Genomic DNA, 26,164 nt, shown 5'->3' with positions numbered 1-26,164 from the left:
TGGGTCCTCCCTCTCCCTCTGCCTTCCCCCCACCCCACATGCTCTCTCTCGCTCTCAAATAAGTAAAACCTTTAAAAAGAAAAAAGAGAGAGAATGTTATTTCAGAGTAACCAATCTTTTAAATACAAGAATTGATGGAAGCTTGAAAAAAAAGAAATTATCAAAATTACTCCTCCTATACTACCTTTACTGAACCCACCAAAAGTTTCATTGAGTCTAAAGAACAAGTCAGATTTTATCCTGCTTGAGAAACAATGGAGAGAAGTAACAGCAACCAACTGAAATCAAATCACAGGGGAAAAAAAAGAACCCCTCACAAAAAATGGACAAATGATATGAAGACAGTTCACAAAAAAAGGAAATACAATGACTCAATCCTTTGAAAAGACGCTCAACTTTCTTCAAAATAAGGAAGATGAAAACTAAAACTAGAATCGAGTACACATTTTCAACCAAAGCTCCACAAAAATAAAACTGCTCTGACTAAAGTAAAGTAACGCTCTCATGTATTAATGAAAAGAGTGTGATTTGGTACAGACAGGGGAAAAATGGGCAGTATCTATTCAATGTTAAATGCACATATGCTTTGACCTGGACATTCTACTTCTCTGTATACTTGAACAGGTACAAAGCAAAGACTGAAAGCAACCTAAAATGTTGGTCAGAAGGGTACAGATTAAATAAAATGCTATACATTCATATAAAGGAAAATTATGCAAGCCATTTTAAAGAAAAGTAACCCCACACATAATACAGAAGGAATGACAAGATACACTGCTAAGCCAAAAAAAAAAAAAAAAAGGGGGTAGATTAATATGTTGGATATGCTGCCGCTTTGGAAAAATAAAAAGATAGGGTATGAATACATATCCATATGCACAGACTACTTCTGGGAGTAGAAACAAGAGAATGTAATAGTGCCTGCCTCTGGGGAGAACTGGGTGGCTGGGTATAGGAAGATGAATATTTTCACCGCATAATGTTCTATACCTATTATCTATAACAAAAATAAATAACTATACTTAAAAGTCCTAGAAATCATTCAGTAAGCATAATGTGTCAGGACACCTGGATGGCTCAGTGGGAGAAGCATGTGACTCTTGATCTCAGGGTTTTGAGTTCGAGCCCCATGTGGGGTGTACAGATTACTTAAATAAGTAATACGTTTAAAAAAAAACAAGCTTAGTGTCTCAAGTAATGGCAAAAATTAGGAATACAAATTAATGAACTAAAGGAAAACAAGTAAAAATAAGACTGTAATTAATGAAAAAGAAAAACTACAAGAGTTCTAAGGAAATACTATATAGTTTCTTAACTAGATGTAAACACTACAATATAAAATACTGGCTTCCCATAAAAAACACGTAAGAATAACTACTATACTACTTACTTGAGTCCTTTCAGGAATCAAATTTAAAGTTTTCAACAATCTCCTGCAGGAGGGGGGGGGAAAATACAGACATAAGGATTTGTGTCTGTATAAACCAACCAATGGAGAAAATATAACCCTTCATTATATGTATAAATAAAACTCTCAAAATAAAAAAATTACGACCATTAATAAGCCAAACCCCCTTCAAAGACCTCTTTAAAAACAGAAGATATTATTTTGACCACCAGAGGCCACCCAAGTTTCATAAGAACAACTGAATTATATTAAAGAATTCTAGTCCTAATTTTGCTAGTTGAGAACTGGGCAGGGCATCTCTCTTATCCTTATCTCTGAAAGAAGTGCATTTGATGTCTAAGGTGATTTTTATCTAGAATATTAAGATTAAAATAACTCACAGATGGAAAAAAATTCTAGCACCCTTAGTCTGGAAATCCTTACAGTTCTATATTGGCAATAAATAGTCCCATGAACACGTCATCTCAAAATCAAGGCAAGAAAGAAACATCAATTCATCAAAGAATACTAAACTTACTAGATAAAAATTTGATGGAGAACTTTTTGTTTTTCCAAATTTTTTTTTAGTATAGTTGACACCCAACATTACTTTAGTTTCAGGTATACAACACAGTAATTAATACATTATACTATGCTCACAAGTGTAGCTACCATCTGTCACCACACATCACTGTTACAATAGTATCAGTGACTATATTCTCTATGCTGTGCTTTTTACTCCTGTGACTTCATTCCAGAACTCAAAGCCTGTATTTCCAACAACAGAGGACTTTTTAAAACTTTCTCCCAAGGGGCGCCTGGGTGGCTCAGTTAGTTATGATCCCAGGGTCCCAGATCCAACCCCACAAAGGCTCCCTGCTCAGCAGGGAGTCTGCTTCTTTCCTTCTTCCTCTCCCTCTGCCCCTCCTCCCTGCTCATGCATGCACATGCTGTCAAATAAATAAAATCTGTAAATAGATAACTTTTATGAAAATCACTATATATTTTCAGAATTAAGAACATAAAAATAGAACACAATATAAAACTAAAAATATATACGCAGGGCGCCTGGGTGGCTCAGTGGGTTAAAAGCTCTGCCTTCAACTCAGGTCATGATCCCAGGGTCCTGGGATCGAGCCCCACATCGGGCTCTCTGCTCAGTGGGGAGCCTGCTTCCCCTCTCTCTCTGCCTGCTCTCTGGCTACTTGTGATCTCTGTCTGTCAAATAATAAAATCTTTAAAAAAATAAATAAATATATATATATATATATATATATATATATATACACACACACACATATATATATATATGCACTAATGGTATTGCTGTCATGGGGCACTTTTTTTCTTGATTATTCTTTCTACTTAATCCAAGTTTTTATTTAAATACAAGTTAGGTAACATACAGCATAATGTTGGTTTCACATGTAGGATTTTGTGATTTATCACTTACATATGGCACCTGGTGCTTGTCACAGCAAGTGCCCTCCTTAATACCTATCTCCCATTCAGCCCATTCCCTGTCCACAAAAACAAAGGAAAAAACCCTCCAAAAGATACTGACATTTTAGTAAGGCTAAACAGAGCATGGTGAAGCAAAATAATTAGGCTTCACAAAGATAAAACACCTCCCCCCGCCCCCAAAAATCCAGTAGCACAGGTGAGGCTCATGTCAAATTATTAAACATCTTCATCCTTAAGAAATCTATATAATAGGGAAAGAGAAGTATAAATAAAATATTCCATACACAATCTCGTACTGTTAGTAAAACAAAAGACACAGTTTGATGATTACATACAAAAGGAAAGAAAGAATACTGGGCTATCAGGAAGGTAAGTCTTAAGCTGGATCTTTAATTAAGACAACAAAAAAGAGAAAAGATAATCTATTCAGCAGCCTTCTGATCAGTAGCACATGTTGTTTATGACATCCCGATTTAGGAAATTGACCCATCCCACAACTAGAAGCCAATCAGCTAAATTTAAGCAAAGATGCTTTCCCACTTAAGTGATCATGTTACTGTGTAATTACTAATCATCCATTAGTGGAGTCTCAGAAGTATTCCAGTCAAGTTCTCGGATCCAATAGGATTTGAAAACCGAAGGATAGAACTGAAAAATCAAAGGACCCTCTATATCATAATTAGGCTGAGAATGGATTAGAATTCAGTATAGAGAATGTAAGCTTCATTTAGAAGTTTGCTAAAAACTAGTTCTAGATTATAAACCTTGTATTCTCTTATATCATTACTGATTAGAGTAATTCATCAGGATTCAATTTAAATGTCAGCTTTTCTTACCTTCTCCAGAAAGAACAAAGTTGTTCTTTCTTTGGGGTTGTTAAGACACCCTGCTAATAATAGTGCTATATAACATCATTTGCACTTAACTTTTCTTCCAGTCCTCCCTCCCAAACTAAATACCACTGCAAAGGCAATTGCTTTTCTTACTTCTATTGCTTAGCAATGTAAAGGTACTTAATAAATATTGGCCAGATAAATAGATAGATTATTCATATGACCACCATAAGAGCCATTCCGGGGAACCTAAATACTGGTTTGTATCTTTTCATTACAGATATCCCCAGCTACCTGAAAATTCACCTATGTCACTTCGCTTTTACAAAAGACCTGCCTTAGTACCTGTTTTCACTAACCAAAAGAAATCCAAAGATTTTCATTTACAAAGTATTAACTGCCTCTTTCCTTAATGCCATTTAACTTATGAAAGGTTTCAGAGAGTGAGGCAAACCTGTATTCAGAAAACTTCCAATAAGCACTATTAAATTATGGCTCCTGGCGCTCCTGGATGGCTCAGTCCATGGAGCATGGGACTCGTGATCTCTGGGTTGTGAGTCTGAGCCCCATGTTGGGTATAGAGATTACTTAAAAAAAAAAAAAAAAACAAAAAAAAAAACATATATATATATATATATATATGTTTGTTTTTTTTTTTAAGATTTTGGCTCTATATATTTCTCATGATACAAATGTCACTTCATTTCTGAAAGAAAGGCTATCAATGAGAATTCTTTGGCTCTAGCACCTAAAACAGTTGGTTAGCCCTGGCTGCACTTTAGATTATCAAAAGAACTTTTTTTTTTTTTTTACGATTTTATTTATTTATTTGAGAGAATGAAAGCCAGAGATCACAGAGGGAGGAGAAGCAGACTTAACACTGAGCAGAGAGCCCAATGTGGGCTTGATCCCAGGATCCTGAGATCATGACCTGAGCCAAAGGCAGATGCTCAACCAACTGAGCCATCCAGGCAGCCTAAAGAGCTTTAAAAATACAAATGCTGGGGCGCCTGGGTGGCTCAGTTGGTTAAGCAACTGCCTTCGGCTCAGGTCACAGTCCCGGAGTCCCAGGATCGAGTCCCGCATCAGGCTCCCAGCTCCATGGGGAGTCTGCTTCTCCCTCTGACCTTCTCGCCTCTCATGCTCTCTCTCACTGTCTCTCTCTCAAATAAATAAATAAAAATCTTAAAAAAAAAAAAAAAAAATACAAATGCTTAGGCCCTAGCCTCCATAATCCCTATATAATTGGCCTGGGGTGGAATGCTGACACTTTATTAAAAAAACCTTAAACTTGGGTGCCTAGGTGGCTCATTTGCTTAAGTGTCTGCCTTTGGCTCAAGTCATGATCCCAGAGTCCTGGGATCTAGCCCTGTGGGGCGGGGGTGGGTGGTGGGGTGATCCCTGCTCAGAAGAGAGCCTGCTTCTCCTTCTGCCCTTTGCTCTGTTCATGCTCTCTCAAATAAATAGATCTTTAAAAAAAAAAAAAAAAAAAAACACTTAAACTCATGTCAGTATGAGATCCACTGACCTTAAAGCAAGGTAAACATATTCTAGACATCCTAAATTGAAGGAAGCTTTTAAGAACTGACTTCAACCCATAAACTAGATTATTACTATTCTTTATTGAAAAATGTTTATAATTTCAGACAACTAAAACTGAATTTTAGAACATAGTTAGCAAAGGTCTATAAAAAAAAAACTAATACTGATGTCAATTAACATGGAAAATAGAGCAAAATCAACCACTGTTCTGTGCTCAGGGAGATAAATGTAGGAAATGGTAGTTAAGAAAGCCAAGAAAATTTAAATAGACTCTTGAGAGATTGCTTAAATGGGGATGAATGATAGTGGAATCCAAAAAAAAGGCAAAAGAATTATAATTACAGAAAATGTGTCTGAGAAAGTTGCAACTGATTAGAAGATTTGCATTGCAAAGAAATGGAAAGTAAGCCTGCATAGGAATTCAACAAGCTTTCATTTCCTCCCCTTTAGTAGACATTATCTCTACTATTCCACATGAAGCACAGAGGCTCTGAAAAACTCAGTCCCAAAGCCAAAGCTTGGAATCATTCAGGTCTGCAGGATTTCAAATCCCAAACCCTTTTCATCATATCACATTGCTTCACAAAGGTAACAGGCAAAGACAGAACACATTCAAATGCATTAAATGCTAATACAAAGCAAGCAGCTAGAGAAGTTCACCACAGGCTTCTAAACCTAGAAATAAGGTATAGGGGAAAATGTCATTCCAGATTAATCTGGCAGTATACTAAACAGATTAAAGGAGAATGACACTTAAGGAGACTACTGATTGTTCATAACCACCATATAACTTAAAGTACGGATGCCAGGCTGCTGGCACGCAGGCTAGTTTCACAAATTACTTGATTTTTTCAGTGCTTTAAGGATTCCTCTTATATAAGCTCCACTATATGTGTTAAATATTTAGGAGATCCTTGATTGTTCAGTGTAAGTGATCAAGCAACTGAAATTATAAAAATAGACCAGGGGCGCCTGGGTGGCTCAGTGGGTTAAAGCCTCTGCCTTCAGCTCGGGTCATGATCCCAGGGTCCAGGGATGGAGCCCCACGTCGGGCTTTCTGCTTGGCAGGGGGCCTGCTTCATCCTCTCTCTGCCTGCCTCTCTGCCTACTTGTGATCTCTGTCTGTCAAATAAATAAAATCTTTGGAAAAAATAAAAAATAAAAATAAAAATAGACCAAAATACCAGATGTTTCCGTATATATGTTTATAAATCTAAATCTTACTTTACACCAGGATAAAGATTACCATCTTAACTGCTCAACCTCCTTCTAATCTCAATTCTCCTCTCCACTCCACCTTTAAAAAAGGATACTCAGTTAACTTTGCTAATACATCATGCATAGCCGAAGTTTCCCATATCAAGAATCCAAACTGTTTCACATCAATTAACTGTAATAAAACCAAATTTCTCTACCCTCTATCAGCTCACCTAAACTCCTGTTCTCTCCCAAAAAAGTCATGCAGGCCAGACTCCTCACTATGCCACAAAGTAACACACACACCACCCTGGAGTTTTTTGATGTATTTCTCAATCTACAGTACTCATTCGACTTCTAACTATCCATGAAGATGAAGCTCAAAATCTAGTATTCTCCACAAAGCCCAATTCTAAGCCCTACCACACTAAAAAGGATTCCAAACTGGTGACTGATAGGCTGCATGTGACAAGTGTTTGGCCCAGGGTTTTGGGGGGTTTGTTTTGGTTTTGTTTGTAATAGTTTTATCCCACTGACAACACCTGAAAACTGGGAGATATCACTTTCCAAAACCATATTTTCCAACTATTATTGAAAAACCTACATGCTCTGGCAACACTGGAACCATATTCTCACAGAGCCACAACCAGCTGAAGTACCAGCTGATCCCTTTCCAAAGGTTCTTACATTTTAAAGTCAGATGACATGTCAACTTGCCCGACTTCTGAGACTGTACCTGCAGCAGTTGCAATCAAATAAATACCTACCTGCCTAATGGGCAGTGGAATTACAAAAATAAACAAGAAAATGACAGCCCAGATTAGTAAAGAAGGTGAATAGACAAGCAATTAATTAGCACACGCAATTAATTAGCACACATGTGGTAAGTGCTAGGATGAGGAAAGTAGAGGGCACTTAGCACATGGCAAGGGTACCTAAATCTCTCTGGGGGGAAGTTACAAAATATCCCTCAGAGAAACTCACAGGGAAAATGAAACCCCTAGCAGGTGTAGGGATTATCCACAGAGAGGGAGAAGAAGGGTCAGAGAAATCAAATGCCTCAGAAGAGAGAAAAGAATCTCCCCAAAGACTCTGGTGGGGGGAGGGGAGGTTCTGAGGAAGTGAAATCAGTTCAATACAGGTAGAGTCATCACTTAACCTTAAATGCAGGTGTCAGAGAAAGGACTCAACTGAAAGGGCAGGAGTCAAAAAGCCAAGTGTTGGTTATGGTCAGGAGAAGAATGAGAATTTCCATAAAGCAGTAGAGTATGTAACAGTTTGTTAAGCAGGAACAGAGCTTTCAGTGAGCTCAGGTGTTGTGTTAGGGGTGAAATGTTTAAGAAAAGGAGGGAAAAGCAGCGGTAGCCTAAATCAAGAGAGAGGAAGTACAAAGCAGCATGGAGATAAGGATGTTGCAAAGAAGACCAAAGGGGCTTACATCTTGGGCGGTAACCAGAAATAACGGGGATGTGAAGCATGGTAGTTTTGGTTGGCCACAAGTTTGCCAAGAGAATTAGTCCCAGCGGTCCCCTGGTGGATGTGGAGGCATTCGGGCCTCTCAAAATTCAGCTGCGCCCTGGATGCAGTTCCTTCTCTCTAGAAGACATCGGCTTCAATCTGGATTGTGCAGACTCCAGGAGAGGCTCTGGATTCCAGGGTGCTGGCACGCAGGCTTCCAAGGAATGGTTAGAGGCCTGGTCTGTGTGTGCTGGTGGGTAGAAGTATAAACTACCTTGCATTAGTTCCTGATTTTTCTGTAGGAATGACAGCCCCGTTATCTCCTCTTAAGAGAAAAACAGTGTATGCCCAATATAGATTTACAGGACGGAAAAAGATGCCAAGTAGTCCAACATTTGTCCACACTAACTCAAGATGAGTCATTCTGTCAATCCGAGTCGACCCTGTCTCAACTAGACTGAGATACCTGCCAGGAAAAGCCCAGTTTTACACTTTTTTTTTTTGTAGCTCTCAAAGTGCCTAACACTTCACTGGGTACATTGAACACATTCTTTAAATTTACCGACTTTCTAACTTATCTTGGGTCACTGAAGTCAACCCATTCAGTCCTCTTTCTGCATCATAAGGCGCTAAAGAGAAGCAAACCTATGTCTCAGACTCAACAGTTTCCTTTATTCCAAACTCCACTGCGTCTCTACACCCTCCACCGCCAAGAGCGGAATTACTGCACGATTCAAACGCAACGGGAGACTCCAACTCCCGCCACAGAAAACACCCCACACCCGCTCGCCCGCTCGCTCGACTCGGCCCGTAGCAGAGCCCGGCCCAGTCCACCTCGTGGAAAGGTAAAATGAGCTCACCGACTCTGGGCGGCCGGGAGACCCCGTAAGTGTAGTCGTCGGCTCGTCGCCCTCTCCTAAGCAGGCACTTCCGGCGCGCTCAAAGACGTCAGCAAAAGCGCCGCCTCTGGGCCCGCCTCCGGAGCCTGGGTCTAGCTACCGCCAGGAAGAGGCGTTGCTGTCGCTGCCTCCTACTCTCCGGCGCTTGACCCCTCCCAGGACCCGTGATGCCAAGGCCCCAGCGGGGGACGAGGAAGAGTCCGGGTTGAGCCCCAACTGAGTCGTGGGCTCGCGCTCTAGTTTCCCAGGCCTGCCCCACCTAAAGGTAAACACCTCCTCAGCTGCGGCCTTACTTCCCGCAAGCCCCTCCCGAGACCCGGCCGCGAAAACGATTTGCCTCTCTCCCCGCCACACTTTTTATTCCGGACCATTTGCCGTTGCCCGCCCTCGCAGTTCTCCCCAGAACGGTAACTCATAGTTTCAAGTGGGAAACTTGTCTAATAAGTGGGAACTTGTCTAATAGATTCCCAAGAAATATCTCAAGCATCAGGCAGTTTTCCTATTACTCCGCGACTTGGCATGTCCCACGGTCAATATTTTGCCATTTGTGATGGCCCCTAGGCTCCCATCTCATATACACAGCACACAAGCTTTTTAAATTGAAATTTGAACCTTGTTGAGTATGATGTACTTTTCATGGATAATCTGCTTTGTAAAATACGCTATAAAAACTAGTTACAAATTACATTTGTAATCTAAAAATACATATACAGAATAAAATCTTTCAAGGCACGGAAACCTATTTGGTATAGTAAAATGTATCATTTCGTTATTTACCAGTAATATGCAAAATTAGTTATTTGAACTTTACACCATCAAAATGTGAGGTTAAAATTTTCTCTTAATACCACTGCAAAGAAAAATATCAAGAAAACCAAAAGTAGTACCCAGACCAAAGCATTAATGAAAATAAGTGTCTAAGGTTCTTTCTGAGCTAGCAGGCTCTTTCTGATGTGGTAGGCATGGTATTAAACGTTTTCAAAAGCAGTTTTTTACCCTTAGCCTGAGAGAAAGTTAAGTGAAGCCTCAAGAATTTTTTATTTTTCTGTTTTAAACTTATTCTGCCTTCATACCATAATCCAGCACTATAATGGTTAAGGACTCTACTTGAAAGAAAGACCAGAAAGCTCTTTGCAGTAATATCTGGGGAAAAGAAATCCCTTAATTCACCCAGCTGGAGTAATTGTTTTTAATCCTAATAAAAGCGAGGAAGGTGAATTAAATCTGGTATAATTAAATCAATGATTATATACGCTGGTTCTGCTTGGAATGAAGAATACCTGGTTTAGATTGCTTCTTGGTTTGTTTCCCTTTATAGAAATGAGTGGTGGATTGGCCCCAAGTAAAAGCACAGTGTATGTATCCAACTTGCCCTTTTCCCTGACCAACAATGACTTATACCGGGTAAGTGACTTTTAATACTATTGTCTTCTGAATTCTCTATCTGTGGTACAGATAAAGCTTAAGCAAACAGTTCTTTTTAGCATAATTCTTAATAACTACATTACAATGCACTTGAGCCATCAATAGCAAAGACTTATGTTGCAAACATAAGTAAAAAAAATTGACAATTTTTGTAATTTCCGAAGAGTTTACAGTGCTTTCATAGAGAGTAACTTCCTTTTTTTTTCTTTTTCTTTTTTTTTTTTAAGATTGTATTTATTTGACACAGAGAGAGAGACCACATGTAGGCAGTGAGGCAGGTAGAGAGAGGCGGGGAAGCAGGCTCTCTGCTGAGCAGAGATCCCGATGCGGGGCTCAATCCCAGGACCCTGAGATCATGACCTGAGCTGAAGGCAGAGGCTCAACCCACTGAGCCACCCAGTGCCCCAAGAGTAACTTCTTTATAAACAGAAGACACGGGTAGCATAATGAAGTAGGAACAACTTGTGATTGGCTGATTTTTCCTTTGTGCTTACTTGGTTTTTTGAAAATGGTGGGGTAGAGGTTTTGGAGGAAAGGGCTGATGAAAGCAAAGAGATCCCTTGACTAACCCTCAAATTCTGACTGATCTTGGGTCTTGAAAGGTTATTTTAATTTTATATATATGGCAGAAACCTAACAGCTTACTGTTGTTTTCAGTTCAGGATTGGATGATGGAAGGGGAAAGGGGCTGGAGGATCCAAAATCTTCTTTCACCTCTTTACCTTACAGAGAACAAAATTTCCTGCTGTCCCTGTCCTGTAGATGAGTGGTTGAGAGGAAATGGAAGGAATGACATAAATTCTTTCTTCCAAATGTGCCCTCTTCTCTCTACCTCTTTGGGTAGATGTTAAGTACAGAGAAGATGCTACATAGGTATTACATAGTATTTGATTAATTACTTAACTGAGATAGCCTAAGTCTCAAAGAACAAAGGAGAAAATGCACTTTAGCTTCTTTCCTTGTCTCCATATAGAGATATGTCAGTATTTATTGAACACTTACCATATGCTGAGCACTCTTACAGGTACTAAGAATACATCAATGAACACAAAGATGAAAATCCATCTTGGCACCACAGCAAGATAAAAGAATATGAAATATTAAAAAGTCTAATGATATTCTGTTTTTTGGATACAAAATTAATGCTAAGAAGTCAGGAGCTAAGGAGAAAAAATAAAGGAGGTTATTAAACATCAGGTTGGAAATGGAGGTCAAATTGTACATGAGCAGTCTAAAGCCCTTATTGAAAAGGTAACTTCTGAATAAAGACCTAAAAGAAGTAAGAGACAGCTGTGTAGATGTCTGGGGAAAAACATGTCAGGCACAGAGTAAATCAAGTGGAGAGAGAGGAAGGGCAGTCAGAGGAAGGTAATCCTATGCAGGGATGCCACGTACGGCTTACGTAGATAATAGTAAGGATTGTGAGTGAAATGAGAAGCCATTAGAAAGTGTTACACACAAGACTCTTTTGGACTTCAAGATTCAGTGTTTCTAACACTGCAGTCCAATTATATTACATTCTAGCATTACACAACTTAATCATAAAACTCAATTTATTATTAATTGCCTATATTAATATTTCTGAAAGACTTTTCTAAGATATAATAAATAGGAGCTATTACGATATATATAATGGCTAAAACAGAAATAGATGAGATTGCTTAGTTTGAAGATGTAGAAGTAAAAGGAAAGATTGCGCCAACAGTAAAGAACCACCAATTAAGAATGGGCAGAGGGTTGGAAACCGATGCAATGAATTTTTATTACAGAAGCTTTTTTGTTTTATGTTTTGTTTTATAAGCAGTCTAAGGATCTGTCTTCTGAAACAGATTGCTTAATGGAGTTGGCTAGTAATAATGATATTCCACAACATTGATATTTGAAGCACATGATTTCTCTGGGGTTATGGTGGGGTTGATAATTGCCATGGATATACCAGAGGAACACTAGCAGCCCTGCAGCTTGTATGCCCTTAATCTACCGCCCATAAAGAGTGGGGTTTTTTCCGCTGTTTGCGCTCTTTTGTTAGAAGTTTAGAAATTGAGGCAGATACTTGTGACTCCAATAACAAAAATCTGAGTATTATTCTAGTCACTAAAAAAATACATCTTCTAAGGCCTGCTTTATAGAATAAAGGTCAGAAATTTTCACAAGCTTTAACAAAGAACATGGTCAGTTTATAGAACCTGAAAATTTAAGGTTTCTTATGACTTAAAATTTAATTGTAAAGTATTATGTGGTCTTTTATTTCAGATATTTTCCAAGTATGGCAAAGTTGTAAAGTAAGTATTCACATTGTATTTTGAAACCTCATTTAAAAGTATATCTGAATTTACTTTTCCATTTTTTAAGATTATTTTTCAATAAAACTGATATTTGATATAACAAAGAAAAAATACTGCTCTTAACGTTTTTGTGTATATTTCAGTCATTTTTCTGTATATGTAAACATACAGTTTTTTTTAAGACTCAATTCTATACATGCGATTTTGTTGTCTTTTTTAAAACTTGACATTATACTGTAAACATCTTACCATGTACTTGAAAGATACACCCTCATATCTGATGATCTCATGATGGTCCTTTATATATCATAATTTATTTAAACAATAATTTCTTAACCATATTACTAAGAATTAAGACTGAATCTGTTATCCAATATAAGACGTAAAGACTCTGATTAAATACATATTTTGGTTATTAGAATGTGTGTCATCAAGTATATCAAGTGGATTTTCATTTGTCAAGTAGAATGTAAAAAATATTTCAATGCATAAGACATGCAAAATGCTTATGAGATTAATAAATATATAGAAAACATATTCTCTACTTTCATAGAAAGTTTTAGAGATCACTGGAAAGATTGGAAACACAGAAATGGTAGGGATGATATCAGTTGGGGCTGAGAGTTACAAAAGGATAAAAGGAACTTCTTATATTTAATTCACTGTTTTAAATCATACATGGACCTATATTATGGGGCAAAAAAGTAAAAACAAGATATTGTCATTCTAACTATCTTATAATCAATATATATATTCTGGTATAAATTTGAAATTGTATTTAAAATCCCAATCCCCCTATTGGCCAGTTATTTTCTAGCTTTGGATAAATTGTAAGAAAATCATCAAAAATGCTTCTAGGTAAATTTTTGGGTCTTCAGAATTTTTTTTAAGATTTTTATTTCTTTATTTGAGAAAGAGACAAAGATAGTGGTAGGAGCTAGAGGAGGAGGCAGAGGGAAAGGGAGAAGCAGACTCCCTGCTGAGCAGGGAACCTCATGTGGGGCTCAGTCCCAGGACCCTAATACCATGAGCTGAGCTGAAGGCAGACGCCAAACCAACTGAGCCACCCAAGCCACCCATGGATCTTCAGAATTCTGAATAGTCGTTATTACCAGTCAAATCACTAATAATGATGATATGTAACAGTGAAAACATAAATATACTGGCATTGTCCTAATCTTCTTACGTGTATTAATTCATTAAGTTATCACAACTACCTTTTAAGGTAAAATCTGTTACTATCTTAATATTGTAAATAACAAAACTGAAGCACACAATATACTTAAACATATTGCTAGATAGTGGTGGAGACAAGATTTGAAATCCAACAATTTGATTTCAGAGCCTGCTCCTTTAACCATACCATTACCTTTTCTTGGTTTTTCCCATCTGTCAGAATCTCTGAATGAATTTCCATACAAACATTAATTATAAATCATGAGAATGCTATGAAGTCAAAGACAGAGCTATAAACACCTATAAACAGGTAAGACATGATCTAGTCTGGATAGTTAGGGTAGATTAACCTAAGTCAGTATCCTTTGAATAGGCTAAGATTTAAGTAGGCAAAAAGAATGTGGAGAACATTTTAGGTAGAGGGCATACCTCGTACAATCATTTTAGGTAGATGGAATACCTTGTGCAAAAGTCTTAGGGCAAGAGAAAGTGAGATCAAGAAACAGAAGGCCAAAAAAAAAAAAAAAAAAAAGAAAAGAAAAGAAACAGAAGGCCAGTATAACTAGAGATGAATGAGAGGGAGAAAGTGCAAAATGGGTCTAGAGATGGAAGCAGGTTCCTCATCTTGCTTCTCAGCCATGTTACAAGATATTTGGGTTTCATCCTAAGAATTCCAAGAATTCACTGGTATAGAATTTTAAATGAAGGAGAAACATGATTTGAATTTTTAGAAGCTTATTCTGGCTTCAGTATAGAGATTAAACTGGAGGGAAACGAGTGGATGCTGGCAGACCAGTCAAAAAGCTGTAACGAAAAAAAAAATCAATAAGACTTTCAAATATAAGGTAAAAATTTGTTTTCAGCAAGTTTTTGTAAAGGCTGTTTTTTTTTCTTTTCCCAACTGGATAAGTGCCTATTCTTATCTTTAAAATGTTTTAAAAAGACACGTTGGAATAAAGGTGATACTGATATGCTTGGTTAAAAAAAAAAAAAGCTGTAACGATAGCCTAGTGGGGAGCAATGTCCACTAAGACGGTATAGGTGGAGAGGCAGACGCTGGACAGATTTGAGAGATGGTCAGATGATCGTTGGCTGTAAAGTGGGTAATATTTAATGATGTATTTACTGTGTATGTAAGGGCTGGGTGAGTGAGAAAGGGGTATAATGGATGATACCAAGGTTTCCCAGAGGAGTACATGTTTCATATTATGTCCTTAAATGAATACATCTCGTGACAGAAACTTGGGATTAAGAATCTTTGGTGTAATCATTTTTTTTCTGTTACCATAGAACATATCTCTGTCGAAGTAGTGTATTTTAATTGGTTGATAGATTTCTTTACCTCTAGACTCTAAGCTTTTTTTCTGAAGGTAAAAACCTTGTCCCAGGGCCTTTAATTATCAGTGCTTAACATGCCTGGGCTTGAGGCTACTGGCACAACTGACCACATGAATAAACAACTAGATGTACTCTTGAGAAACCAGTTTCCCATTTGTATCTGTCTTTTCGTTTTAACATATTGAGGTAGGTATACTAGAGGTTACAGAGACAACCTTAAAGGAGTTTATATTAAAATGGGTCTGATAAGACATTGTCTATACATAAACAGACTTCAGTGGAGACTAGCACAAAGCAAGATAAATTATTTCCAGTTAAAGAGATTAGAGAACTGACATGTTCTGAGCTGTGAAGAATGAGTCAAGTTTTGATGGGCAAAGATTGAGTTGAAAGGAGATAGAGGACGTGTGAATAGAGGCATCAATTTGGAGAAGTCCATGAACGATTGAGTAGTTTGTTGTTGCTGGCCCTCATAGTTTGTGAGTAAAAGTGGTGAAAGATGAGGGAGGTGGGAGCTAAAGCCTAAAGGATATTGATTCAAGACCAAGAATGGGCAACTTGAAGAATCAAAGATTTTTGAGCAGAAGAATGACATGATTTTATTTACTCCTTAAGGGGAAATTTTCTTAGTGGCATATGAGAGCATTAACATCAAGGGAACTAGTAAGAATACACTGTTGAAACAGCAGTGCCACTGTGAACAATAAAAGATGCGGGAATGAAAAAAAGGCGACAGCTGAGAGACATCATTAACTGAGGATGACTTTGAAAGCTAACACTTCCGAAATACTCCTTTAGAAAAAAATGATTAATGACTTAAACTGACCTTCACAAATACATGAAAATTCCAAAAAGATAAAGTAACTATTTCATATTTGTTTGAAAATTGGTTGAAAACTTTCAGAGTGGTGACTCTAAACAAGCTTTGTCAATTATTACGCTTTGTGTTGAATATTGTATTTTTTTAACTGTTTGAAAATATTTGCAAATTCAGAAAAAGTTGCAAAAACAATAGAAAGGATATTAAAATATCCTTTACCCATATTCACCTGTTAATATTTTGCCCCATTTACTTTTTCATTGCCCTCTCTCTCCCTGTGTGTGTATATGTGTCTGTCTGTGAATGCGCATGTATGTATGTATGTATACACACAATTTTTTTTGTGAGTTATTTGGGGATAAGTTATACACATCATTGCCCTTTACTCCTAAATACTTAAGTATGTATTTCCTAAAAATAGGGTTATATATTATATAATCACAGTATGATTACCAAATTCATAAATTATACTGATTATATATTATATAATCACAGTATGATTACCAAATTCATAAATTATACTTTTATTGAATCTATCATCCATGTTCCGATTTTGTCAGTTGACCTAATAGTGTTCCACATAGAATTTTTCCCCTCTAGTATCATCTAGAGTTAGGTGTTGATTTTAACTGTCCTATTTTTTTTAAGCCCCTTTAAACTGGAACATTTATAGAGAATATAGCTCTCTCTTATCTTTCCCCCCCTCATTTTGTGTTTTCCTAATGTTGCCTCATGATTATGTTGTGGTATTATATACTTTTGGCCGGTAACTATATAGATAATATTTATTCTGAGGATTTTGCATCCAGATTTATAGTGTCCATGTGTCCCTCATTAGTGATAGTAATTCTGATGGCCCAGCCAAGTTGTTCACCAATTTCTTCACTTTATAAATACCTTTTCCCCTTTGCAACTAATACAGTCGGTGAGAAACACTTTTAAGACAATGTAAATATCTTGTTCTACATTTTTTATTTTGAAGATTTACTTATTTATTTTTAGAAAGAGACAGAGTCTTTTTAGAAAGACCAGAGGGAGGGAGTGGAGGGAGAGGAAGAGAGAGAATCTTAAGCTCCACTTCCAGCACAGAGCCCAATGTGGGCCTAGTCTCACAACCCTGAGATTGTGATATGAGCCAAAATCAAGAGTTGGGACACTTAACTGACTGAGCCTCCCAGATGCCCCAAAATTACATTTTAGATTTAGCATTTGTTCATCAACAAATCATCTTCTTGCCTGAGCCAGTCTTTACTGTGATTGTTGCAAATAGTGATTTTCCAACTCTAGCACTTCCCTTGATATTCTGCTGTAAAACAAAACCATCCCTTTTCCCTCATTTATTTATTTATTATTAATATGGACTTATAAATTCCTACTTTTTTCTGTGATTTATTATTCATTACTGTAATTATTTTAGTACTCAAATTGTCCTAGATATGGCCAATGAGAGCTCCTTTAAGCTGGCTTCTGTACTACTGTGCCATGCCCCATCTTTTTTTTTTTTTAAGTACTCCTTTCCTTTTTCTAAGTACATTTTTAAAGCTCTTGTACCTACCCTGTCCATCCTCTGAATCAGCCATTTCTCTGAAGAGCCCTGTTGAACACTGATTTTTAAACTACATTTAATGACATATCATGAGCAGGAGTCACAAGGACTAAGGATGTATAAAGGATCAGAAAGAACAGGCTCTGTGCTCTTAGCACCATCCCTATCACTTAGGTACCTTGGATGGTATATTAAGAACCACAGAACTGGAGGTTCTTAAGGTGATCAGGATTAAGGAGTGCACTTGCTGTGATGAGCACTATATCGTACACCTGAAACTATTACACTGTATGTTAACTAACTGGAATTTAAATTAAAACTTTAAAAAGAGAATATCAGAATATAATTAGATTCTAAAGCCTAGAAAAAAATAAGTAAATCATTTTACTTTCTGAAAATAATACCTCAGTTTTGTTTTGTTTTGTTTTGTTTCTGCAAAGTGAGGGTATTTAGTGGAAAAGAGGAATTATGCTTACTCTTCAAGATTTTATTGTCTCTGTAATATGTTTACTTCATCCTTCAACCTCTGATTAACGTTTGACTTTTCAGGTAGTCCTGGAGAGCTGTGCTCACTTTTGTTAAATCAGTATCACATTTTCTCATTTCCATTCTTCTTGATATCCCATGACTTTGAAGAAATAGTTGATTTGTCAAGCATATTGATTTCTCTTATTCCATAAATGTTTTTCTAACCCATGAGTTTTCTAAGTATTTAGTAATATCTTTTTTATTTATTCCTGTCTCATTATTTTTAACTGGCTATTTGTTTATGCTTTAAGGGTTACTATAATGAAAGATAAAGATACCAGGAAGAGTAAAGGGGTTGCATTTATTTTGTTTTTGGATAAAGACTCTGCACAAAACTGTACCAGAGCAATAAACAACAAACAGGTAAGCCATTCATTCCCAACAGGATTTTTAAATCCAAAAGCCTTTGTTCATCCAGGCCAAAAATGAAGGGATACAGTGGATAATCAAGTCATGGATAGCAGTAGATTTTAAGGGCATTTCATTTATAGAAAAGAGGTGAAAACTATATTGGTTCCTAAAATACTGGCAGAATCTAAGGAATAAGAATCTGTTCTATAGGATGTGATTTGTCATACATGACTAGGCAGTTGATAAAGTAATCAAATAAAATGGAACTGAAAGTTTAAGAAAATGGAATCAAATAACTGTAGTTTTAGTTTTCACTGAAATATATCCTCCTGCATTTACATTTCTCTGGTTTAGTTATTTGGTAGAGTAATAAAAGCAAGCATTGCTATCGACAATGGAAGAGCAGCTGAGTTCATCCGAAGACGAAACTACTTTGACAAATCTAAGTGTTATGAATGTGGGGTGAGTATACCTAAAACTTCATGTAATTTTCTGTAGTTTGTTTGAAGGTACATTTCATATCAGTGTTTTATTTGTTCTCTCTAAAACTTCTGGCTGGCTAAAACCAGGTTATAAAAGTTGTTTTTCCTTTGGGACTCTCGACTCCTCTAAGTAGACTCAATTGAAATGTAGTATGTAAAGAACCTGAATTAGGTAATACAGAGTAGTATTTTCTCCAGTTTCTAAGTCTTTGAAAACTATTAAATTAAAAAGCATCAGGCTTGGGTGCCTGGGTAGCTCAGTAGGTTAAGCAGCTGCCTTCAACTCATATCATAATCCCAGGGTCCTGGGATTGAGCCGCAAATCGGGCTCCCTGCTCAGTGGGTAGTCTGCTTCTCCTTCTCCCTCTGCTGTTCCCCCTGCTTGTGCTCTCTCCCTCTCTCTCTCAAATAAATAAATAAAATCTTTTTTAAAAAAGCACCCTACTCCTGGGTGCCTTAGTTACTGTATGCCTTCAACTCAGGTTGTAATCCCAGAGTCCTGGGATTGAGCCCCACATGGGGCTCTCTGCTTAACGGGGAGCCTGCTTCTCCCTCTCCCTGTGCTGCTCCCCCTGCCTATGCTGTCTTGCTCTCTCTCAAATAAATAAATAAAATCTTTTAAAAAAGCACCTAGCTAATTACCTATTACTGTCTTAAAAGATTTAGTGGCCCATAAATTTCTGGGTTAATGGACTACTGCTTGTGCCTATAATAGCTTGCCAGTGTTGAATTATCACAGTTCAGTATAAACATCATGTGATCAACCTATCCCTTTTGGGGTAATGTGCTTTAAAGCTTTTTTTTTTTTTTTTAAGATTTTATTTATTTATTTATTTATTTTATTTATTTGACAGAGACACAGCGAGAAGGGGAACACAAGTAAGGGTAGTGAGAGAGGGAAAAGGCAGACTTCCCACTGAGCAGGAAGCCCGATGCAGAGCTCGATCCCAGAACCCTGGGATCATGATCTGAGCCAAAGGCAGATGCTTAACAACTGAGTTACCCAGGTGCCCCTTAAAGGTTTTTTTTCTATTAATACTGCTAATGTTTGTAACTGAACTATACCCAAATTTTCTTACCTAGTAGTTTATCATTACCCATTTAAACTTTTGGTGAGTAGGAAAAATATATAGCCACAAAACAATTTTGCACGAGGCCCATAATAGAGATGGTACCATGAGGATATTGGTCTGGGACTCATTGTTGTTAGTTTCCAAAATGTCTATATAAAGTACCTAAAAAATGGGATCCAGAGGTACTAATGGAGAGCTGGGGAGAGGATTACTGTGAGACATTTTCCTGGCTTACAAAACCAGTGAAAGATACAAAGAAATGGGTAGGAGTCATTCCCTTCACTGCCATACTCTACCCCTTCCTCCCTGAAAAGAGATAAACAGATAGTTGGATAGCTGGACGGTACATTCTGTCAATTCCTGTGATTCTAACACCTCTTAAGTTGATGTAAACTGTGTTCCAGAGCCCTGAGTTTTGTTAAAAAGGAAAAAAGGAAGGAAGGGAGAAGTAGTTATGGTCAGATAGATTACTGTGTATCCTCATATTCACAGTAAATAACAAATTATCTGAGAAATCCTGGATGAATCTGTTAATCTGTCTTTTTAGTTTATGAATCCATAAATTTGTTATATTATACTTTGTACATTTTTATATTTCTTAAATTTTCACCTCCCCAAAATATATTTGCATTTATTTAGCCTGTTTTTTCCTTATTTCATCAAGAAACCATTTTTATATATGGAATATGTTGATACCATTCTAAAAGCAATTTGGAAAATGCTTGTCTAAGTGCATTCACTTAGCAGTTTATTAACAGTTACATCTCTTGGGTTCAACCATGTGTATTTGATGTCTATTTAAAGTACATAGTCTGGGGCACCTGGGTGGTTCAATGGGTTAAAAGCCTCTGCCTTTGGCTCAGGGCATGATTCCAGAGTCCTGGGATGGAGCCCTTAGAGAGTTTGCTTCCTCCTCTCTGCCTACTTGTGATCTCTGTCTGTCAAATAAATAAATAAACTCTTTTAAAAAAAATAAATAAAATAAAGTACATAGTCTATCTGATGCTTTTTAAAATATACTTGAAAAGTATGATTATTTTTCTCTTCTAGTGTTCGAATCCTGGTTGAATCTCTCCCCACACCCTTACTCTTACATATTATTCATCAGTATATTTAGTGAGCTAATGTTCAGATGGTAGTTCGTTGCCTCATGTTTTACAACTGAACCATGTTATGGTTCATTATAACATTACTCCAATCATAAATGTAATTCTGATTTGTGTAGTAGCCACATTAAAAAAAGAAACAGGTAAAAATTAATATATATTTTATTATCATAACCCAATATATATCCAAAATATTATCATTTGAATATGTAATTAATATTTTCAAAAATTAAAATATTTTACATTCTTTTTTTTTCTTTTTTTCTTTTTTTAATTTTTTTTAATAAACATGTAATGTATTATTAGCCCTGGGGTACAGGTCTGTGAATCGCCAGGTTTACTCACTTCACAGCACTCACCATAGCACATACCCTCCATACATTCTTTTTTTCTTATTGTCTTCAAAATCCAGGATGTAGTTTACCCTTATAGTGCATAGCAATTCAGACAGGTTCTCAGTAGTCACAAGAAAATTACAATTAGTGGCTACCATAATTGGACAGTGCAGGTATAATCTAGATATGAAGGGAGGAGCATGAAATTAATAGGAAAAGTGAGAAAGACTTTAAATTTTACCTTTTTTTTTTTAAGATTATCTGAGAGAGAGAGCACAGCAGGCAGAAAGGGGCGGGGAAGGCAAAAGGAAAGCCTGTCTTAAGCAGACTTCACCCTGAGCATGGAGCCCAATGCAGGACCTGAGCCAAAAACAAGAGTTGGATGCTTAACCAACAGTGCCACCCAGTGTCCCCCCCTTTTAAAGATTTATTTATTTGAGAGAGAGAGAGTCCATTTGCTTTTAAAATGATATTAAGCACCATCTTAGAAGTTAACAGGAAGGTTTCATCCCCACTTTATCAAATAAAACCTTAAAATTTTTACACTGAATGGGGCGCCTGGGTGGCTCAGCGGGTTAAGCCGCTGCCTTCGGCTCAGGTCATGAACTCGGAGTCCTGGGATAGAGCCCCACATCCGGCTCTCTGCTTGGCAGGGAGCCTGCTTCCTCCTCTCTCTCTGCCTGCCTCTCTGCCTACTTGTGATCTCTCTCAAATAAATAAATAAAATCTTTAAAAAAAAAAAATTTTTTTTTACACTGAAGGTGGGTGGTCCATTTAAATTTTGAATTGTTTTATACCCTGAGTCTTGAGATTTAAAATGTTTGAGGGATGAATACTTCTTTTGTTCTTAGTGAAACTACTAAAATATTCCGTTATTGTTAAAGTAGCTTATTAGAGTTAAAGTAGCTAATAAAGTAGCTTATTAGTGGGTTAAAGCCTCTGCCTTTGGCTCGGGTCATGATTCCAGGGTCCTGGGATCCAGCCCTGCTTCGGAGCTCTGCTTGGCAGGGAGGCTGCTTTCCTTCCTCTCTTTGCGTGCCTCTCTGTCTGTCTACTTATGATTTCTGTTTGTCAAATAAATAAAATCTTTTAAAAAATAAATAAAGTAGCATATTAGCTTATTAATATCATAATCTCTTTCTTTTAAATATTAAAGTAATGGGTTTTGTTTACTTCTTCATGTATATTCCCAGTGTGACAGTATTCTTTTTTAAGTTCTAAAACCTTAGTCATAGGGTACAAAGCAAGTTTCTCTTAATAACATTAACAAATACAGCTTTTTTCCTTTCCTTTTTAATGTGAAATAAAAAGGAAAGTGGACACTTAAGTTACGCCTGCCCTAAAAATATGCTTGGAGAACGGGAACCTCCAAAAAAGAAAGAGAAAAAGAAAAAAAAGAAAATTCCTGAACCAGAAGAAGAAATGTATGTATATCTACTCTTACTAAATGCATTATTGTATTTTTTCTATCTTTATACAATTGCTTGAGTACATTCTGATTTTTTTTTTTCAATAATTCAGTGAAGAAGTAGAAGAAAGTGAAGATGAAGGGGAAGATCCTGCTCTTGACAGTCTTAGTCAGGCCATAGCTTTCCAGGTATTAAACAGTTCTTTTAATAATGCCATTTAAGTGCCTTGGGTTAATCATCTTATATTCCTTGCTTACTTTATTGATCATCTCTTGGCAAACTCTGTCTCTTCCTTTTACCTCTTTAGGAAACAGGCTGTTTCTCTAAGGTCTTCAGAGCAGTGTGATAGAAAAAGTCCCATTGGTTCTTTCTAGATTTTAAGACCCCTACAACATTTTTAAGATCTTAATCTGATTTCATTATGGAATTGATCAGAAATATTTGATTAAAGTGACTTTAGCCAGAGAAGATTTTATTAAAAGATACATTCTGATTGAAACTTCAAAACAAAACCAAGCTTATTTTTGACCATTAAAAGTCCTAATACAAGATATGTAAAATTTTTGAAGCCATATAATCTCCTAATTTTCTAAAAAAGTTACTTTAATGTTTTAATTGATAAATTATAAATACATACATTAATTAATTTTTCCTTTTAGTTAACTAATATGTTTTATATAACATTCCCACATCCAGCTAAGATGGCAAATAGGCTTCATTTCATGTACCTGTTAATTAGTAGAAGATTCCTAGAATAATTTTGAGTAACACAGTAAAACTGCGAGATCACTTGGGGTTGCAGGAGGGGTCTCCTCATGAAGTGGAATTGTCTGCATGGGCTGGAAGATGGGGATTGTTGGCATTTATGGTTGTTTTTGCCATGTTTTGAATTAATACACTGTAAATAATATTAAACACACTCCTGGTTTTGTTTTGTTTCATATGTTTCCTGACTCACATTACAGCAAGCCAAAATTGAAGAAGAACAGAAAAAATGGAAACCCAGTTCAGGAGGTCCCTCAACATCAGATGATTCAAGACGCCCAAGAATAAAGAAAAGCACATATTTCAGTGATGAGGAAGAACTGAGTGATTAAAATTGTATTTATTATGTAAATATCATTTAAAAAATTTTTTTTAAGTCTTGGAGTACCAAGTTCAGTTGAAATTAAAGATTACTTTTAGAATTTAAGCATAAAAACCACATAGTACCAAATAATTTTTTTACTATAAAATAGGTTCATAGGAAATTGAAAATAATTTTAAAGTATCATGTTTCTATCTTGCCTTAGCAGAGTAATAAAAATCAAGATTTGCTGGTAACCATTAATCTTGAAAACAGTTCATTTGAATTAAAAAGAAATCTTAATACTGTCATAGTATTGCCATTGTCATCCCAAGAAAAAAGACCAATATTAAAAAGATGCGTTTGGGAAGCTCATTATAAAAGTTTATTCATGTCTGATTGGTTTACATGAAGACATTTGAAGTAAATTTCATCTTTAAGACAAAAACTTCATGAAGACTAGAAAATGCTGACTGATTTATTGCTATTAAATGTTAATAAAATTTTCAAGAGAATTTTGTTTTTAAATATGGGTGGGTGTTTGCTATCTTATTTCTTTTAGCTTTATCCCAACCTAAATTTATCATAATCACCCATAAAATACAAAGTAAAGTAGTTTTCAAAGGCTTATAACCAAACAGCAATCATTTGTCTGGTGCACCTTTGGCACCAAGAGCCATTCCCCAGAAGTAACAAACTTTTTCAGCTGTTTCTTTTCATATGTACCTATATATTGCTATATAAAATACAAACATTTCTGGCACTTAATTCATAAACGGGTAAGTGGAGATTTTTTCAGTCTCCCATAGTACTCCACACCCCCCCATCCTCCTCCGTCTCCCAGTATGGCTATGTAAAAATCTATGGTTAGGTCCATATTTATTGTTTTTCTTTTATGACCATGTAAATACTGCCCACCTCTGAGTCAATGAGTGTGCTGAGATTACATTTTTGTAGAGTTAATAATTGTCTCCTATCTTCCTTTATTATGTTTCTTTTTATTTATGACTATACCTGTGGTGAATGTGGCATAATATATCAACTTGTCAAATCACTGAGTTGTGCACCTGAAACTAATGTGTGTCATCTATACTCAAAAAACAAAAACACAAAATAAGAATGATCCTTTTAAAACTAAGCTAGATATAACCCTCCACTCAAAAGTCTCCCTTGTCTTTTTATCTTCCACAAAACAAAAGCTAAAATTCTTGCAATAACCTATATATGAGACCTCAAAAGAAGGGCTATCTCTGGCACTTCAGCACTGATGATCACGTCCTAGTTACTCTGTTGCAGCCACACTGGTTCCATTACCTTCTTTCCAACTCACCAGGCTGGCAGGCAAGCAAGCAAGCACCCACTTCAGGACCTTTGTGAATGGCTGCACTGTCAGCTTGACCATTCTTTCTCCTGACTGCTATAAGACATGCTCCCTCCTCTCTTCCAGGATTTCACTTAAATGTTGCACTGTGATTTTTAAATTGCTACACACACACACAATGGAATACTATTCATGCATAAAAAGGAATGAAGTACTGATGCATGCTACAATATGAATGAACCTGGAAACAGTATGCTGAGTGAAAGAAGCCAGCCACAAAATAATATGATTCCATTCACATTTGAGTCCAGAATAGGGAAATCTACAGAGACAGAAAATAGGTAAGTGGTTGTTTAGGGCTGAGATGGGAAAGGAAAAGATATGAAAGATGCTAGTCTCATAACAGGTATAGAGTTTCTTTTTGAGGTGACAAAAAATGTTCTAAAATGGTGATGATTGTACATATCTGTGAATATACTAGAAACCACTGAATTGCATACAGTAATGGGTGAATTTTATGTCATGTGAATCTTTTCTCCATACATTTGTTAAGAAATATTAAAGGAATTTCTTCAGACTAAAAGGAAATGATGCTAGATTGTAACTTAAATCCATACAAAGAAATAAAGAACATGACTAAAGCTATTATGTAGGTAATGATAAGCAGGATAGGAGCACCTGGGTGGCTCAGTGGGTTAAGCCTCTGCCTTCGGCTCAGGTCATGATCTCAGAGTCCTGGGATTGAGCCCCACATCGGGCTCTCTGCTCAGCGGGGAGCCTACATCCCCCTCTCTGCCTACTTGTGATCCCTTTCTCTCCGTCAAATAAATAAAAATAAAATCTTTTTAAGACTCTATATATACATTTTTTTTCCTTCCTTCTCTTCTTTGAAAGGCATACCATTGTTTGAAGCAATAATTAGAACTCTGTATGCTGGGTTTACAATATAGAGATATACTACCTATGACAGTAGTACAAATATCAGGGCAACATGACTATACTTTTACTGGAATTGAGTAAGCACTAATCTGAAATTGGTTCTGATAAAATAAGATGCATATTTTAACCTCCAAATCAACCACTAAATTATGATTTTTAATTATTTTAATTTTTAATTTTTAAA

At 36.5% G+C, this 26,164-nt stretch overlaps 2 protein-coding genes across 10 annotated transcripts in view; one reads left to right on the top strand and one right to left on the bottom strand.

Annotated features, from left to right (window-relative positions):
- PPHLN1 (periphilin 1) overlaps positions 1–8,820 on the bottom strand; it is a 156,121-nt gene extending 147,301 nt beyond the window's left edge. For 4 of the 7 annotated variants that reach the window (XM_059402913.1, XM_059402917.1, XM_059402919.1 and 1 more), the window contains exons 1-2: positions 8,742–8,811; positions 7,862–8,131 (exon numbers count right to left, since the gene is read on the bottom strand). In XM_059402913.1, the coding sequence (XP_059258896.1) occupies positions 7,862–7,901 (40 nt within the window). In that variant the 5' untranslated portion in view covers positions 7,902–8,131; positions 8,742–8,811. Of the gene's footprint in view, positions 1–1,390; positions 1,434–7,861; positions 8,132–8,741 lie in introns of those variants that run through there. The other 3 variants (XM_059402914.1, XM_059402915.1, XM_059402918.1) reach the window with 3 other exon arrangements.
- A 21-nt stretch (positions 8,821–8,841) lies between these two features.
- ZCRB1 (zinc finger CCHC-type and RNA binding motif containing 1) lies at positions 8,842–25,843 on the top strand. Of its 3 annotated transcripts, XM_059402922.1 has the most exons (9): positions 8,842–9,045; positions 10,099–10,184; positions 12,459–12,487; positions 18,150–18,261; positions 18,604–18,711; positions 22,557–22,669; positions 22,767–22,842; positions 23,620–23,766; positions 25,168–25,843. In XM_059402922.1, exons 2-8 carry the CDS (start codon positions 10,101–10,103, stop codon positions 23,749–23,751), a joined length of 654 nt encoding a protein of 217 aa, XP_059258905.1. In that variant the 5' UTR covers positions 8,842–9,045; positions 10,099–10,100; the 3' UTR covers positions 23,752–23,766; positions 25,168–25,843. The 3 variants fall into 3 exon arrangements, with proteins under 3 accessions (XP_059258905.1, XP_059258904.1, XP_059258906.1); XM_059402921.1 differs by lacking the exon at positions 25,168–25,843 and having other exon boundaries at positions 8,843–9,045; positions 23,620–24,250; XM_059402923.1 differs by lacking the exons at positions 8,842–9,045; positions 10,099–10,184; positions 12,459–12,487; positions 25,168–25,843 and adding an exon at positions 13,887–13,976 and having other exon boundaries at positions 23,620–24,250.
- Positions 25,844–26,164: the final 321 nt, after the last annotated feature.

This window comes from Mustela nigripes, chromosome 6, assembly GCF_022355385.1.
Source record: "Mustela nigripes isolate SB6536 chromosome 6, MUSNIG.SB6536, whole genome shotgun sequence".
Taxonomy (NCBI): Eukaryota; Metazoa; Chordata; class Mammalia; order Carnivora; family Mustelidae; genus Mustela; species Mustela nigripes.
This window is presented reverse-complemented; position numbering and strand designations above follow the sequence as displayed.